Source organism: Candoia aspera, chromosome 13 (assembly GCF_035149785.1).
Source record: "Candoia aspera isolate rCanAsp1 chromosome 13, rCanAsp1.hap2, whole genome shotgun sequence".
In the NCBI taxonomy this organism is placed as follows: Eukaryota; Metazoa; Chordata; class Lepidosauria; order Squamata; family Boidae; genus Candoia; species Candoia aspera.
Window position 1 is genome coordinate 22,730,335 of NC_086165.1, and position 15,623 is coordinate 22,745,957.

Here is a 15,623-nt window from a genome sequence, read left to right on the forward strand (position 1 = left end):
TGAATGGAGTTGTACTCCCCTGCTTAGAGGTGGTTCACAATTTGGGAGTTCTAGACCCACAGTTCCTACTTGAAGAGCAGGTGGCAGATACGGGTAGAAGGGCTTTTGCACTGTTACACCCCCTGGATTGGGAAGCTCTGCTTAGTCACTCATGCCCTAGTCACCTGTTTGGACTACTGTAACACATCCTACATGGGCTAACCATGAAGAACAGCTGGAAGCTACAGCTGGTGTAGAATGTGGCAACCTAGGCAGTAATGGGAGTATCTCAATATATTCTCATTGACCTTGTTGCTTCAGGAACTCTGTTAGTTACCAGTTGGCTTCCAGGTGTGACTCAAGGTGCTGGTTGTCACCTTTAAGGCCCTATGACCTGTGCTAGTCCCTCCAACTGCCTGTGCTAGTCCCTCCAGGTCCCATCTCCAAGGGATTGTCACCTGACAAGCCCTCAGAGGTGGGCATTCTTGGTGGTTGTCCCCCCCCCCCTTTGGAACTCCCTCCCGGGGGAATTTGATCAGCCTCATCCCTCCTAGTCTTACTTGTACATGGGGTTTCTTGAGGTCTTTTTGTTTATACAGTTATTCTCCTAGAACCTGCAGGAATGAGGAGCATGCAAGCAATGTAAATAATAAATAAATAAAGCACATTAGTGGCTCTGTGCCAAGCTGGAAGTGTCAAGGAGTCTATTCCCCATTCTAGGCCCTGCCACGTTTGACATACTAATAAGCAACTTGGATGAGGGGTTCAAAAATATAACTATCAAATTTACAGAAAACATAGAGATAGGGGGGGAAAACAGCCCCTTTAAAGGACCGAATCAAGATTCAGGGGGGTTTTGAACAATTGGCTCAATCCAACAAGTTGTATTTCAATGAGGTGGAATGGAAAGCCTTATATTTAGGTGGGTAAAATCAAAGGCATGAGGATGGGAGGACCATTGTGGACAGGAGTAATGCGAAAAAGAACTGGAACATCTTGGTATGTTGACACAGATGATGACACAATCCTAGATGCATCAACAGACATATCCTGTTGATAGACAAGAGTAAGAGATATCACTGTTCTTTCTATTCTGCAGAGTTGGAACCACAGCTAGAAAATTGAATACACAGAATTCAATATTCACTGGCCAATAAAATAGGGTACCTGGAGGAAAAACCTGTGAGGAACAGTTGGGAGAGTTGGGTGTATTTAACTTGGAGAAGAGAAGATTGCAGGGAGAGACAATAGCTGTCTTCAGGCAGCCAAAGAGCTGTCACACAGAAGAGGAGGCAGACTTATTCCAAACAACAAGACAACAAAGGGTTTAAATTAGAAGGAAGCAGGTTTTAGGTGCACATTAGAAAGAATTTCCTGATGGCCAACAGTGGAACAGGGTTCCTTGGACGACAGTGGAAGTGTTTAAACAGGGGGTGGATGGCTGTCAGTCAGAGATGCTGTAATAGTGGGCAGATGATCTCTTCCAATATTTATATTCTATGAAAGAAGTGGACAGGACCAAAAGTCACAAGACGGGAGTGGACTGAGCATCCGAACAGAGAGAGTTAACAGGAGTTTGGTAAAGGAGTTCAGCAGAAGAGACCAGGAGAAGAATCATGATCTCTAGTGACTCAGCGCTATGAGGAAAAGAAACAGTCGTGTGTACACCAGACCTTTCAGCACATGATATACAGAGTGCCTGAGGCAGGGATCGGGGTGAGGCAGAATAATTTCAAGGCTTATCAAGTCCACCTCCTGCTAATCCATGTGCCAAGAGCAACATCAGCCTTACAATCCCTGAGTTGGAAGGGTCATTTAGGCCACCGAGTCCAACTTTTGCTCAGTGCAAGAACTCAGATTAGAACTGCTTTGACAGATGGGTTATATACAACCAGTGAAGAGAAGCCCACTGCTTTGCTGGGTCCTTAGTTCCACTGCCAAAGTGCTCTTACTGTCAGGGGAAAGTGGGAATGCTGTAGACATACATCTTGACCTCAGAAAAGTATTTGGCAAAGTATCGCATAGCATGCTAAATGACAACCCAGATATGCGTTGGCTGGTTAGCATGAGAATTAAGTGGACGCAAACTGAAAATTGTACTCAAAGAGCACTCATCAATTCTTCATCCAATTGGAGAAAGGTACTGAACACATAGCTGCAAAGTTTTCAATATTTTGATGGATGAATAGACAGGGAATGCTTATCAAATTTGCAAATGTCACTAGATGGAATAGCTAGACAGCAGAACCTGGAAAACAGAAATAAACATGAAAATAAACTTGGTAAGTTAAAGGGATAAAAGTCACAAAGCAAAATTAAACCAGACAAGTGCAGTTCTTCATGTTGGAAACAGAAATCAAATGCAGAGGCACCGAGTGAGTGATGCCTAGCTGTGTAATGGTACTCGTAAAAAAGCCCTGGAATAGTAGTTGACTGCACACTGAACATAAGCCAGTAGAATGACGTGCCTGCAAAAAGGCAAATGACATTTTAGGCTGCATCGACCATGTATAGTTTACCAATCATGGGAAGTAATATTTCCAATTTATTCTGCACCGAATGCAGTCTCCCATTCTGGGCACCACACGTGAGGGAAACTTCAGAGAAACTGCAACTGGTTCAGGGAAGGGCAATGAGGATGGCCAGAAACTACGGCCTCTGAGGAGAAATGGGAGTTAGTCGGATCCATCTAGCCTTGATAAGAGACGGCTGAGGGGGAATAGGGTAGCATTTTTTAAAAACCTGAAAGAGCAGCATGGAGAAGATTGAGGCCTGTCCTCCTACTGTGGAATGCAGGACACAGAAAAATGGATGTAAACTAAAGAAAGGCGAGAGTAGCTCACCATGGAACCCAGCAGGGCCCAGTGAGGTGGGGTCCAGGAAGTGTGACTCCAGCAGCACTGACCACAAGGGGAAGTGGGTCACAGACAGCGAGGGACTTACAGTGAGTTCCCCCTTTGTCTTTCACTTTGTCTTTCTTGGGGTGCAAGATTGCTCATCTCAGACAGGTCTTCCTTCTGCTTTTGTTCCTAAGACACATACGCAGAGCTCTCGGCTTTGCCTATCCCAACAATGCATTTCCCCCATAAATCTTCCGTTATAGTTAAAACCTGCTTCCCCAACAACTGCTCAGGCAAGATTCCCAGATGTTTGCACAAAGGCTTTCCTTCCAATTGTGGGCTCTCTTTCGCTGAAGGTGTTCAAGCAAAAGCAAAGGCTGGCCGCCTTCTGCCCCTGATGCTTCCTGCACCGAGCAGAGGGTTGGACTCAGTGCTTCAAATGGCCCTTTCCAGCTCTGACCTTATGACCGTGTGCACGGGGTAACACATCCTTCTGGGAGCCCAAGTCCCAGCCTGGAAGCACCTCAAGAGCCAGCCTGGCTCCCGAGGGCAACCCTTGCAGCTGTGGCCAAGAATGCTTCAGTGGAGCTTTCTGGAGAAGGCAGAGCTGGACTATGTGTCCCTTGAGCACATCCCAATGGGATCACTGCAACGTGCTCTGGGCCAGTTATGCTCTGAGAATGTGTTGTAGTTACAGATGCAAAAGACTGCAGTTACCACCTGGTATGTTGGGAGTGTTGGAGGTCCTGGCAAATCCAGCATGCCTCATTAGCATGTGCATTAGCATGTAAATTGAGTTTGTCCCATGATGCTTGCTAGAGGAAGCTGTTTGTTGCCACTCCAACTTCCTCTCTCTCTTCCTCCTTCTTCCACCTACTAAGTAAACATGCTGCTCTCCTCTGCCTCGATCTTGGGCTATGCAGTGGGCCTAAGAATCAGAAGGATTCTGCTCCTTTATTCCACACAACTCTTAGCAGGTGTAGGGCTAAGGGTGAATTATGTATAGGGACAAAAGAACAAGGAATTCATCTTTTCACCAAACATGGATGTAACTGGACCAAAGAATAAAAATGAGCAAGATATTCTTGTTGGAATTATCGGGGTCAACTCAGCAGTCTCATAAGCATAAGGGGGTATCTCTAGCAAACGCATCTCTATTGTGCTTGTGGCATGTCATGTGGGTCACCTGATTTCCACTTCCTGCTCCTTCTTGGGTTTTCGGATTAACGATCTCCATTACCCTTTGGGCAGAAATGCAAGCAGGAGCTGCTGCAGGATGCAGCTCTCCCCCTTCCATCTTGCTTGCGTGTACGCTTTCTATTCCGCATAGAAAGTGTCTACGAAGAACCAGTGATTATTAAGTGCTTTCTACTGTGAATCTACCTGCATCCAGATGTACTGAATAAAAGTAAGCTACCTCTATTTTCTTCATCTAACTACAGTGTGACGACTGAATTTATTTCTGAATGTAATGTGCAAGTTCCTTTTTTGGTTCACGCTTCTACTTTGCAAGATTGCTGTTTGCTGCTTGGAGTTCTTTTATTAACCTTTAAACACTCCATCAATTCTTTCACTTACTTTTTAACCTACTATGTCTAAGCGTGTAATTCTTTATGCTTGGGAGAGCTGAGTGTTTAGGTCAATAACCTGTTTCTCTGACATGCCCATTGAAGCTATGTGAGATAATATTCTTTTTCTGTGTGCTCTTCTCAGCTGTGTTAAGCTCCCCTCCATTAGGTGGTTCTAGCAGGCCACTAAATTGCTTCAGGGAGAAGTTTGCCTGTGACCATATTAACTCCAGACTCACTTCCAAACTCAACGTAAGGTATTGCTAAAGCTTCTGTAGTTTGGTCCCAGGAATCAAAGGGAAGGCTGTTCCTGTGGGGGTCCTCCAAGTGGGTCTGCCCTCCTCTCCAGCTCGGCCTAAGGCTGAGGGGCAACCCAGGCTCCAAGAAGCCTCTCTCTTGGGAGGCCAGCAAGGCCCCGTCAGGCTCAGTCCTGACGTGGCCGCTGGGAAGACCTGTACAAAGCTCGTTGGACCTTCTGAACCACCAACTAGCGATGGGGGCCACTGCTTTGGGTCCGTGTGTACCAGAACTCCTTTCTGGTTGCCATATAACGCTGCCAGCAAGCACTAAAATAGGAGCAATTCCCGCCCAACCCCCAGTACACACAAAGCCTGCTTTTGGGAACTCCCCTGCCAGATCTCCATCTTCCCCAGCCCATACATCAGAGGCTGCAAACCGGGGTCTTTGGCCCGCCTGGCCCCATCAGCCACAGCCGCCGGCTCGAGGCCTCCACAGATCTCGCTTGGCACAGAAAGATCCGCGTGAGGGGGCTGAATCCCGGCCACGTCCTGCGCTCCTGGGCCGCAAGCGGAAGCTGCCTGCTGGCGGAATCCAACCCCCGCCCGAATGGAAACACGTAGCGAAACCGCGCGGTTTCCGAGACGCGCAGCAGCGCAAAGCCGGCCTCGGGGCCCTTCCTCGGCCCAGGCGCCCCCGGGCCCGGGCCCGGGCATGAGGGCGGCGGCCGCGGAGAGCCTGGCCTGGAGGCGCCGGGCTCTCCTGCGGCTGCCGGGCAGCGGGGCCGTGAGCGAGACGGCCGGCCCCGCCCCGCGCCCCGCTGGCAGCGCCCCTCCCGTCTCTCCTCCAGGCCGGCCGGGGGCTGCAAACGCGGGGGCCCGAGCGCGAGAGGGGAGCTCCGGGCCAGCCCCTTCCGCCAAGCGGCCCTGGCGCTTCCCCTCCCGGCGGAAAGCAGGGACGGGCGCTCCCGCCGCTGCTGCGAAAGCCGGGGACGCGCTCCCGGCGCTGCCGTCCGCTTGCCGCCTGCTTGCGCCTCCCCCGAGCGCCCCCGGGAGCGCCGGCCGCGTGGCCGCCCGGCGGTGGGAAACTCTGATGGAGCGCGGAGGGGCCACGGCAGCCCTTGGGCGTTTTCCCGGGGTGGGGGGGGGGGCACGACGACCGGCAGCTTCTGCTAGGGAAAAAGCGCCCCCCCAGCCCCATATGCTGGAGGTTCCCTCCGGCCCCGACAAACGGAGAGGAGGATTCGGGAGTGGCCAGGGACCGCTTTTCACGGCTTCCAGCGTGGGGTTTTCTTTCCCCCGCTCCACCCCCGCCGCCCCGGGGCGGCCGTAGCGTTCTGCGGCAGGGCGCGGGGGGACGGCAAACGCACGCGCCTCACCTTCTTGATCTTCTTGATGTCAGTGTCGTCGTCGTGTGGCACGTTGGCCTGGCTGGACTGAATGCGCTCGTGGTCCTTGAGTAAGGCTGCAATCTGGCGGGGCACAGAAAAACGAAAACGGCTCAGGCAGGGCCTGGCGAGCCCCGTAAGCGTCTGGGGCCACAGGTCTGGGCACGGATTCCACCCAGCCCGGGGCAACTCTGCATTGCCAGTGCGCAGCCTCCCTCAGGTTAAGCTGGGTGACAAAATCGGGGAAGGGACAGCTCTGCCTGGGATGATGTAGTTTTGAAGTTCACGAAACACCTCTGACTAATGAGGACTAGGAGCTCAGTATTTGCACCATCCAACTTGAGGTGCCATTTCAGTGAAACAGTTTTAATGAGATGCCTCAGAGCCAGAGGCAGGGAGGAGGGGATTTCAGGACACCCCCCTCTTCTCATTCTTTTACCAGCCTGTGGTCCTGTGGCTTTCAAAAGGTGTGGAGTAAGAAGGCACTCGTGGGAGCCACTGTGGTGTCCCAGTGAAGGCACCAGGCTAGAAACCTGGAGGCTGCCAGTTCTAGTTCCGCCTTAGGCGCAAAGCCGGCTGGGTGACACTGGGCCAGTCACTTCCTCTCAGCCCTAGGAAGGAGGCAATGGCAAACCACTTCTGAAACGTCTTGCCAAGAAAACTGCAGGGACTAGTCCAGGCAGTCTCCGAGAATCAGGCATGACTGAATGGGTTAAAAAAAGAAGAAGGCTCCCGTGGAAGGCCAGAGGAGTCTTCCCACCGTGGCTGGAACACCTGGTGCTTGGCTGGCACTCCCTGTGCTTTCCTTACAGATGGGGCCCACGCAGACAAGACCAGGTGCAGAAACAGCTGGGGGTACGACTGCCTCTCAGGAGTTGGGGGCTACTGTTGTTTACATCTGATTTTTACTTTATAAAATATTTTTAAAAGAATGGTTGTCCTCCAGTGGGCTATTAGAAGTAGTTAAGGGATTGTGTGATTTGGTGATACATGAGGAATTGTGAACACAAAACTAGGAAAGGGGGGATTAAATAACAACTGTATCACTCAGTAAAGAATCCTGCTTACAAGATGCAAAAAGACCTACTTTCTGTTCATCAAACACTCCAAAGAATTAGAATCCTTCAAGCATGCAAGCAGCCAGGGGGACATTAGTTCAGGGCAAAAGCAAGAACAAGGGCAAAGCAGAGGAACCAACAAGTTGTGCTGCTGCCACTCAGATTATGGCTTATGAGCGAGGAAAGGGTCTCCCTGACAACCTGCTGACTGGGATGATACTCCTAACGCCCGCCTTCCACCGGGGACAGTGGGTGGCCAGTCAGGGACGTAGGTGGGGGGAGGTTGCGAGGAATCGGGAACCCGCGGCATCACTGGAGGTGATCTGGCGGGGTGGGAAAGGGCAGCAGTGGCTCGGGGTGGGTGGTGGTACTAAGGGACTTCCTGAGGTGGGGGGAGCTGCCTTCGCTTGTCCTTCCGTAGCCTGGGCTGGGAAGGGCAGAGGAAGCATGGCATCAGCAGTGGATTTATTCATTCACTAATAACATTTCTGTATCTTCTGGATGGGCCATACAGGGCAGCTTATTTATAGCTGTCAAAACAAATCATCTTGAGAACAAAACAGAACAACTCCTTATGCAATCAAGGCAATTATCTGCATTTGTATATGCATATAAAGGACCGTTTGATCTGCACTTCAAAGAGCATGAATGGAACAGCAACAAAAATTTGAATGCAGAAGCTCCATAATCACAAACGCTGAGATTATTGTTTGCTCGGTAGTTTCAAACAACGGTCACCCTTTTCCTATAGTCCCGTACTGCGGGCTTCCAGGCTTGAACTGGGTTTACAGCGGAATCTGTCAGAATAAAGGCAAAGGACATTTCCAGATATTCTGGGGCAGGCTTCTTCTAAAATCTCTTGATGTATATAATTCGACCTACTGACAAAATTGTACCCCATTCTCTTCCAGACAAACATGGCAATGTTTTTGCTATCTATTGATGCTATGTCTATCACTTTGGTCTCGGGAGCTCCAGAGAGAGAGGGTGTGTCCAAACAGATCTGGACACAACGGTTTCCAACCCCGGAAGCCCATTTTCAGTACCTGCAGGCCCATGGCAATGCATTCTAACGGCCTCTCAGGGTGCCCATTAAGGTGCCTGGTGCCTGCTCAGTGTCTGCCACAGGTCTGCGCTTTCCACCTGCATCATTTGCATCATGAAGCCTCTTGCTGGCAGGAAGCCACCAGCTTGGAGGAGTTTGGCCAATGCCTCCTGCACGTGAAGCAGGATGGGATGACGGAATGGTGCTCAAAATAGCAAAATACCCAGCATCCTTGCACCTCGAGCAACCGGCAGCATGTTTTGAGGCTGGGCTCCATACCTCTGATTTCAGGCGCTCTGTCTCTATTTCTCCATCTTCAATTTGTTGCCTGAGTTGCTTGGCAACTGTTTTCTCTGTCTCCACAATCTGAAGTAAATGGAGGTACTTCTGCATTAAGGCTTCATGCTCTGTCGCAAGAGTCCCGTAACTGTGACAGAGACAGAGGGAGCAGTTAAAAAGTTGCTCTCCTTCCTGCCGGCTCTGAAACCCCTTTAGGCCTGGCATTCGTGACACCCTCAGCCTCGCCGCCTGCACAACAATAACGGGTTCCCGGATCTAATTGTTCCTGCTGAGTAAATTATTTTGCCTGTGCTATTTCATTCCTAGCATCTTTGTGGATGAGCTGCTATCGCTAAGAAGTTTTATGGAATCATAGGATTAGAATAATTGGGTTGGAAGCAGCTTTCGAGGCCGCCCAGTGCAGCTCCCTACTCTGTGCAGGAGTCCAAATGAAAGCAGCTCTGGCCTTCCTTTGACACAGCCAGCAGACAGACTTCCTTCAATGTGGCCTTGTAGAGATAGCTAAATAGCAGGAACAGCTTTTCACTGTCAAGTGTGGTTGAAAAGCCTGAATCTCGGAGAGCTGCTGTCTGCTTAGGTCAACGATCTTGGGCTCAGTAGAGAAAGGCTGGTCTGGGATAATGCTACTTCCCATGTGACATCTCAAAAACCATCTGGCTAAAGGAGCCCAACTGACCTGGCCCATCGAGGGCACACATCAGGATGGGGTTCTGCTATGATGGAGGACTTGCTGCCCACTGGCCACTATTCATCTGGAATTTCTCATCCAATATGCGAGAATAAAGGGCACCTGAAAACCACTTTCTTAACGTCACAGTGAAGGGAGAAGCTCAATTAAAAGGATCTCAGGGACCAAGGAAAGGAAGGGAGGGAGGGAGATAAATATGGGTAAGTATTAGTATAAGGCAGCTTTGTATGTTTAACATTCAAATTTGGAATTTAAAGTACTGTACTGATTATTGGAGCTCTGTAGGGATCTGGAGGTGCAGACTGCACGTTCTACTTGACTGCACTTCTCCTGCAAAGGGGTCACATTTTATACATCTAGAGGCTAAGCATATGCCAAAGTTCAACTATATTCCAGTTGTCCCAAACAATCTGCCTATTGGCGGCTTACAGTTGCTTGTAGTCACAAAGTTTAACCCTGATGGAGAAAGCAAATGGGAGGAAGAGAGAAGTGACCTTAAAAGCTGGATATTCTGAGGCATTGCTCAGCCATGAAAGGTGAAAAAGTCATTCCAAAGTATCTGCTGTTGTCAAAGAGTTTGTCCTAAGAGCATAATGGCCCATTAGGGGGGATTGAGTGACAACTTTTTGCTAAGTAAGCAGATGCTCCTGCAGAGACTGTAGGAGGAATATAAGGCAGCAAGTTTGTTTGGAGCAGAAACACAGGGAACGCTAACAGGAGTTTGCCAGTGGAATTCACTGGCGGAGTTCCAGGGGTAGACCCCTGACACCCCCCCCCCAAACACAATATATTCATGGCTAATCTCAGAGGTTATGAGGAGAACAAGACTTTAAGAAACTTAAGTGAAGATAAATAAACATGACTTGTTCACCCCCAACTGTTTTATTAAGTTGTACCTTAAATTTTTTGTAGTAAATTTGTATTACTAATCGAAGCAAATATTTGTAGCTCAGGGTTGAACTGTGGAGTCCTGGGTGCTCTCTGAGCCTTGTTGTTTTCTTGCAGACCTTTCATTGCCAGACTCGGCAACATCTTCAGTGCAAAGAGGGAGTGGGCCTTGCTCTCAGTTTATATACCGTGGCTTGCCCTGCTTGTGTTGGTGGGGGTGTTGCTCTCTCCATGGGAGTTCCTTGATTGGGCTGTTGTTTGCTGATTGGTTGATTGCCTGAGTTAATAGTTCCTTGATTAGGTTCCTTGATTCTTGTGCTGTTTGATGGTTCATCTGGTGTTAATCCTAGTGTTGATCTTTGCATATCTGGGTGTTGATTGCTGGCAAGGGGGTGTACTGGTCTTTTGGCTTTTCTATTGTCTCTTTTGAATGGTATGTAGATGTTGTTTACCTCTATGTGTCTGTTGATGGCTGCCAGGTTTCTAGGAATTCTCTGGCATTTTTGGATTTGGCTTGGTTTAGGATGCTCACAGTTTCCCAGTTGGAACTGTTAATTCAGGCAATCAACCAAGCAGCAAACAACAGCCCAATCAAGGAACTCCCACGGAGAGAGCAACACCCCCACCTACACAAGCAGGGCAAGCCACGGTATATAAACTGAGAGCAAGGCCCACTCCCTCTCTGCACTGAAGATGTTGCCGAGTCTGGCAATGAAACGTCTGCAAGAAAACACAAGGCTCAGAGAGCACCGAGGACTCCACATTTATATTACTACCTGGAAACAATCTGGCATATTTTGAAGCATGTATAAAATTGTAGCAGTATCAACGGTTGTACAGTAACCCACGCTGGTCAGAACGACAAAAGCAGCGACTCACTGTTGCACCGTTGGTCACAAGCTCTGCTCCTTTGGGGCATCTGACTTTGGGATGCAGAGGGAAAGGGGCGGGGCTTGCATCAGGATCCTCCTTTCTGGCAACGTTTGAAAAACGGTCAGGGATCTGGAGCAGTGAGTCGCCATCTTAAGCTCAGAGCAGAAGATTTATCAGATCAAACAATGGAGGTGCTACAGCAGGAACTGGCAGAGGCAGCAGCTCTTTATCAAAAGAGACAAAACTAAAGAAGCAAGAGACAACTAGGAATAAGAGACACAAAAGATAGTCACTTTCTCTGTGAGGGCTCAGAAAAATGTTGAGTCCTCGCACAGAAAACAGACGCTGAATTGTTGAGCAAGAGAGTGGATCCTTGAGGGACCGAAAGGAAGCCGCTATGCCCTGCCAGAAGACAGGAGTACCAATTCGTTACTGCAAGGGACAGAAACAATCATATGCTGACCAAATCCATTAATACATGAAGACTTCCCAGACCCAAAACTTATCCTTTCTGCTATTTCATATGGAGGCAAACAATTCTGTTGAGAGCAGCTACAGCCATTTCATTGTGGACTTTGAACACTGAAGACACACCGTTAGAGTTCAAGGGGGTCATGTAATTTTCTCAAACATCCTTCCAGTGACTGGATGATCAAATACTTGGCAAGGACTAATAAAAATGGTGAACTGTGATGAACTCAGTCAGGAGGGCTTCAAAACAAATCCTACGGAGGAAAAACCTGCAGTAAGAAAGTCAGTTAAGACTTGTGAGATGTAGATGAGTTTGTTTAAATGGATGTGTTAAAACACTCCATGAAAAACCAATTAATTATCTACAATGCTCATAGTATTTGCCTTACTATATGAAGGCAAGTATGATTTAATACTTTTAAAGAGACTTAGTAGGATGATTCCCATAGCTGGAATATAATAATCAAAGAATATTATTAATTAAAAAGGAACAGAAATAATAGAAAGAGGCAAGACCTTTTCCTTTATATTAAAAGTATCCACATCATCTTGAACTGAATGAAGTTAGCAATACTATAGATTGCATCAGGTGGAATACAGAATAAGAGCAAAGGAGAAAATATGGATGTTTTTTCCAAAAGCAAATTGCAATTCTTTCCGAACAGCATGAAGCAGTAGTAACGGAAGACTTGGTTTATCCTGACGTCTGTTGGGAAAACCTCTCAAAAGGTTGGGGACCAGGCTAAGCGTAGTCTTTCTGCAATAGTTCTGACTGGTCTTGCAGACAACATTTTCCTTCAGAAGGTGAAGACAGGTACAAGAGGATCGGCAGCATTTGACTTGATAAAATACTAAATTAAGGAAATGAAAATAGCAGGGCCATTCTGGAAAAGTGACAGTGTCATGCTGGAGTTCTTAACTGAATGAGAAACAAAGGTTGAGTATTGTCATATGCATATTTTTGGACTTCAGGAAGACCAATTTTGATAAACTCAGAGCAATCTGAGTGATAAAAAATGTTGCCTAGGTGTCCCGGATGATAGAGCTAATGAGAAAAGAAGTTAGAGATCTCCCAAAAGGAAATACTGAAAGCACACCTGCAAACAACTGCGTTAAGAAAATAAGGAAGATATCAGAAGAAGCCAATCTGGCTGCATGAAAAGCTTAATGAAGAAATGTAAACAAAAGTGTGCACAGGTAGAAGGTAGAAAGAGGATCAGATTGCCAAGGAACAGAACATGCAGATAGTCCAAGCCTGGGGAGACTGTGAAAGCTCAGAATGAATTGATGCTAAGAATGAGAAAAAGGTCTTTAAGATGTATTCAGAATAAAGAACTATATATCAGCTAGTCAGTGAAGATGGCAAAATGATATCAGGTAAGAAAAAAACTGGAGGTACTCAACTCCTTTTCTGGTTTAATCTTCCCCAACAGGAAAGGGCTTGTCCGTGAACTGCATCTGTGAAGAGCAGGATGAAGGGCTAGTATTGAAGCATGAGACTGATAGCAATCCGGTGGAAATACTACTTATTTAGAATTTAATATGAATTTTTAGGAGGAGGAGATTAATTTCTTCATAGGTTACTGAAGGAACTAGTGAAGTGTTTGACTGAACCTTTGAGAAATTCTGGGAAATGGGTGAAGTGCCAGACAATTGGAGGTGGACTAACTCCAGCCTTACCTTCAAAAAAGAGAATCCAAGAACTAGATCCAATGTCTGGGAACAGACCATAAAGTGATGAATTAGTAGACTATCAAATTCTATTATGTCCACTGCAGGCCCACAATATTCTGATCAGCAAATTTTTAAATGTGTCTGGATGAAATTAGAATTTATGGAAACGTGATTAACTGGAGGAATTTATGGTATCAAGCTCTGAGTCAGCATTTTTATTAATGGCCTGGATGAAGCAACAAAGGGGTAACACAAAACTGGGTGCAATGGCAGTATTTTAGAAGACAAATGGAATTCTAAACCACCTTGAGAGGTTAGAGAAGTTGGATGGAGATAGCAAAATTAAATGTAACAGAGACAAGTTCAGAGTTCTTCACCTGGGAAGCAAAACTCAAATGAGCAGGCATAGGACTGGTGGTATGTAGCTTAGTACCAGGACTTGTGAAAAAGACCTTGGAATAGTAGTTGGCTGTAAACTCAACAGAAACCAGCAATACGATGGGGCTGCTAAAAAGGCAACAGTGATGTGCATTGCCAGGGGAAGTACAGTTTCTAAATCACTTTGCTTTGGACAAGACCCACCTCATGGACTGTGTCCATTCTGGGCACCACACTTTGAGAAGGATTCACTGAAATTAGTTCAATGAAAGGCAGTGAGGATGATCAGGGGACTAAAAATAAAGTATTGGGAAGAAAGACTGAAGGAGCTGAGTTTGTTTACTTGAGATAAAAGACTTACGATAATACTCTACAATACCTGAAAGATGTCACAGAGAAGAAGGTTAAGTCCAGTTCTTCATTGACTCAGACCGTCCAACACAGAATAATGGATTTAAATTGCAGAGAAGTAGGTTCCAATGGAATGTTTGCAAAAGTCTCCTACCTACTGTTAGTGGAACCAGTGACCCAAGAGGTGGTGGGCTCCCCTTTCTTGGAGGCATCTAAGAAGAAACAGGGCAGCTATCTGCTTAATTTGGATTCCAGCACTCAAGAGGGGCTCCATGGACTCAAAGGCCCTTCCAGCTCTAGGATTCAACGTGCACACCCCAAGTTTCATGCACAGTCCACAGCCAAATAAAAAGCAACTTCCAAGAGCTTGCAGAGACAAGATGAAATGTGGCCTGTGCAGCCCACACACACATTGACACACACACTTCTCCCCCATATATATATGTAGTCACGGACATACAGAGAAAAAAAAACCTTGCTTCCCACTACATGCAGATACAAAATAAAGTCCCTCTTCCTCTCCAAGAAAACAGGTAAGTTTTCACATTCATTTCCAGTGAAAAGTAGGAGCTATGTTCAGTTGCATCCCTGCAGGGAAGAAGGGCAAATTAGTCATGGGAATGCAAGGGTTCCAACCAGTATGCATGGGGCAAAGGTGCAATTCAGCAGAGGAACCAGTTACCCCACAAGGTGATGAGCACCCCTTCCCTGGATGTATTCAAGCAGAAATTGGCCAAGGATGCTTGCCCTGAGTAGCAGCTTGGGCTGGATGGTCTCAGTGGCCCTCTGCAGCTCCAGGATTTTGTGATTCTCTGAGACCATTGTTGATCTGGCTGCAAGATGGAGGAACTGGTTAGTTGCCTCACTGGGGGACTTGCTGTGGTTCTCTTCCATTTTCTCTGTTCCTTGACAGTTTTGGATGTCAAGGCTCAACTTTCTGATGCTACAGAACCAACTGGAAGTTTTGTGAAGCCTCTAGAGGCAAAGATTGGGAGGAGGTCCAGAGGGCACAGGAAGACTTCTTCTTTCATTGGGGTTGATTTACTTGGTCAGTCTTTTTGCTTCTGCTACATACTGCTTCTGACCTGTGCCCTTCTCCATCATGGATGGAGAGCTGCTTTGCATGATGCATTTTTATTATTTTCTTCAGCATCCATGATTAGGGATGCAGTAACATCACAGAAGGGGATGCAGGATGGATTTTCTCCTAGTTTCCCCCTTTGGTGTATTTTGTATTCTATCATTTTTTTAAACTGGATGTTAATTAAGCCTGTTAATGACTTAAATACTCCAAGTCACATTACTTTTATTTGGTATTTTGACAATGAATTTTAGCCATGACACTGAGGACTGTGCAAAGCACAGAGATCATTGGAGGGTAGCACGTGCATGTCCCCATGCAGCTAATGTGACACAGATAAGGCTGGTTTATACTCACACAAAGCCAGTGTAGGGTTTGACTTAGCATGGTATGTACATTCGGCCAGTATGTGGCTTATTCAGTTAACCATGGCTAAGCAAACCACAGCATAGTGCAATGCCCAAACTCAGTAGAAAGTGAAGTGATTAAAAATCACCAGGCTGCATTAAAGCTGGCTAAGAAATTGAGACCAGAAGAAGAGTCTTGAGGGTGGATCTGACTACTGGTCCATCAAGGTGGTCACTCTGCCCCCACCATGGACAGCTGGGTTCCTGTGGGACCATGCCACTTATGGTCTGGTGCTAGAGATAATCTGTGACCAGACCAGTGACTATTAATAGCTTGTGCTACCTGAGGAGGCCAAACTTTATATTATTATTATTATTATTATTATTATTATTATTATTATTATTATTGATGTATGCTGTCTAGATTCATAAATGGGGAGTTGGGCAGCCTTCCAAAT

General features: G+C 47.1%; 1 protein-coding gene across 1 annotated transcript in view; it reads right to left on the reverse strand.

Moving 5' to 3' along the window:
* RASGRF1 (Ras protein specific guanine nucleotide releasing factor 1) overlaps positions 1-15,623 on the reverse strand; it is a 60,768-nt gene that overhangs the window by 30,021 nt on the left and 15,124 nt on the right. Inside the window, exons 3-4 of the mRNA XM_063314222.1 lie at positions 8,394-8,541; positions 6,003-6,095 (exon numbers count right to left, since the gene is read on the reverse strand). Coding sequence (XP_063170292.1) covers positions 6,003-6,095; positions 8,394-8,541 — 241 coding nt within the window. The remainder of the gene's footprint in view (positions 1-6,002; positions 6,096-8,393; positions 8,542-15,623) is intronic.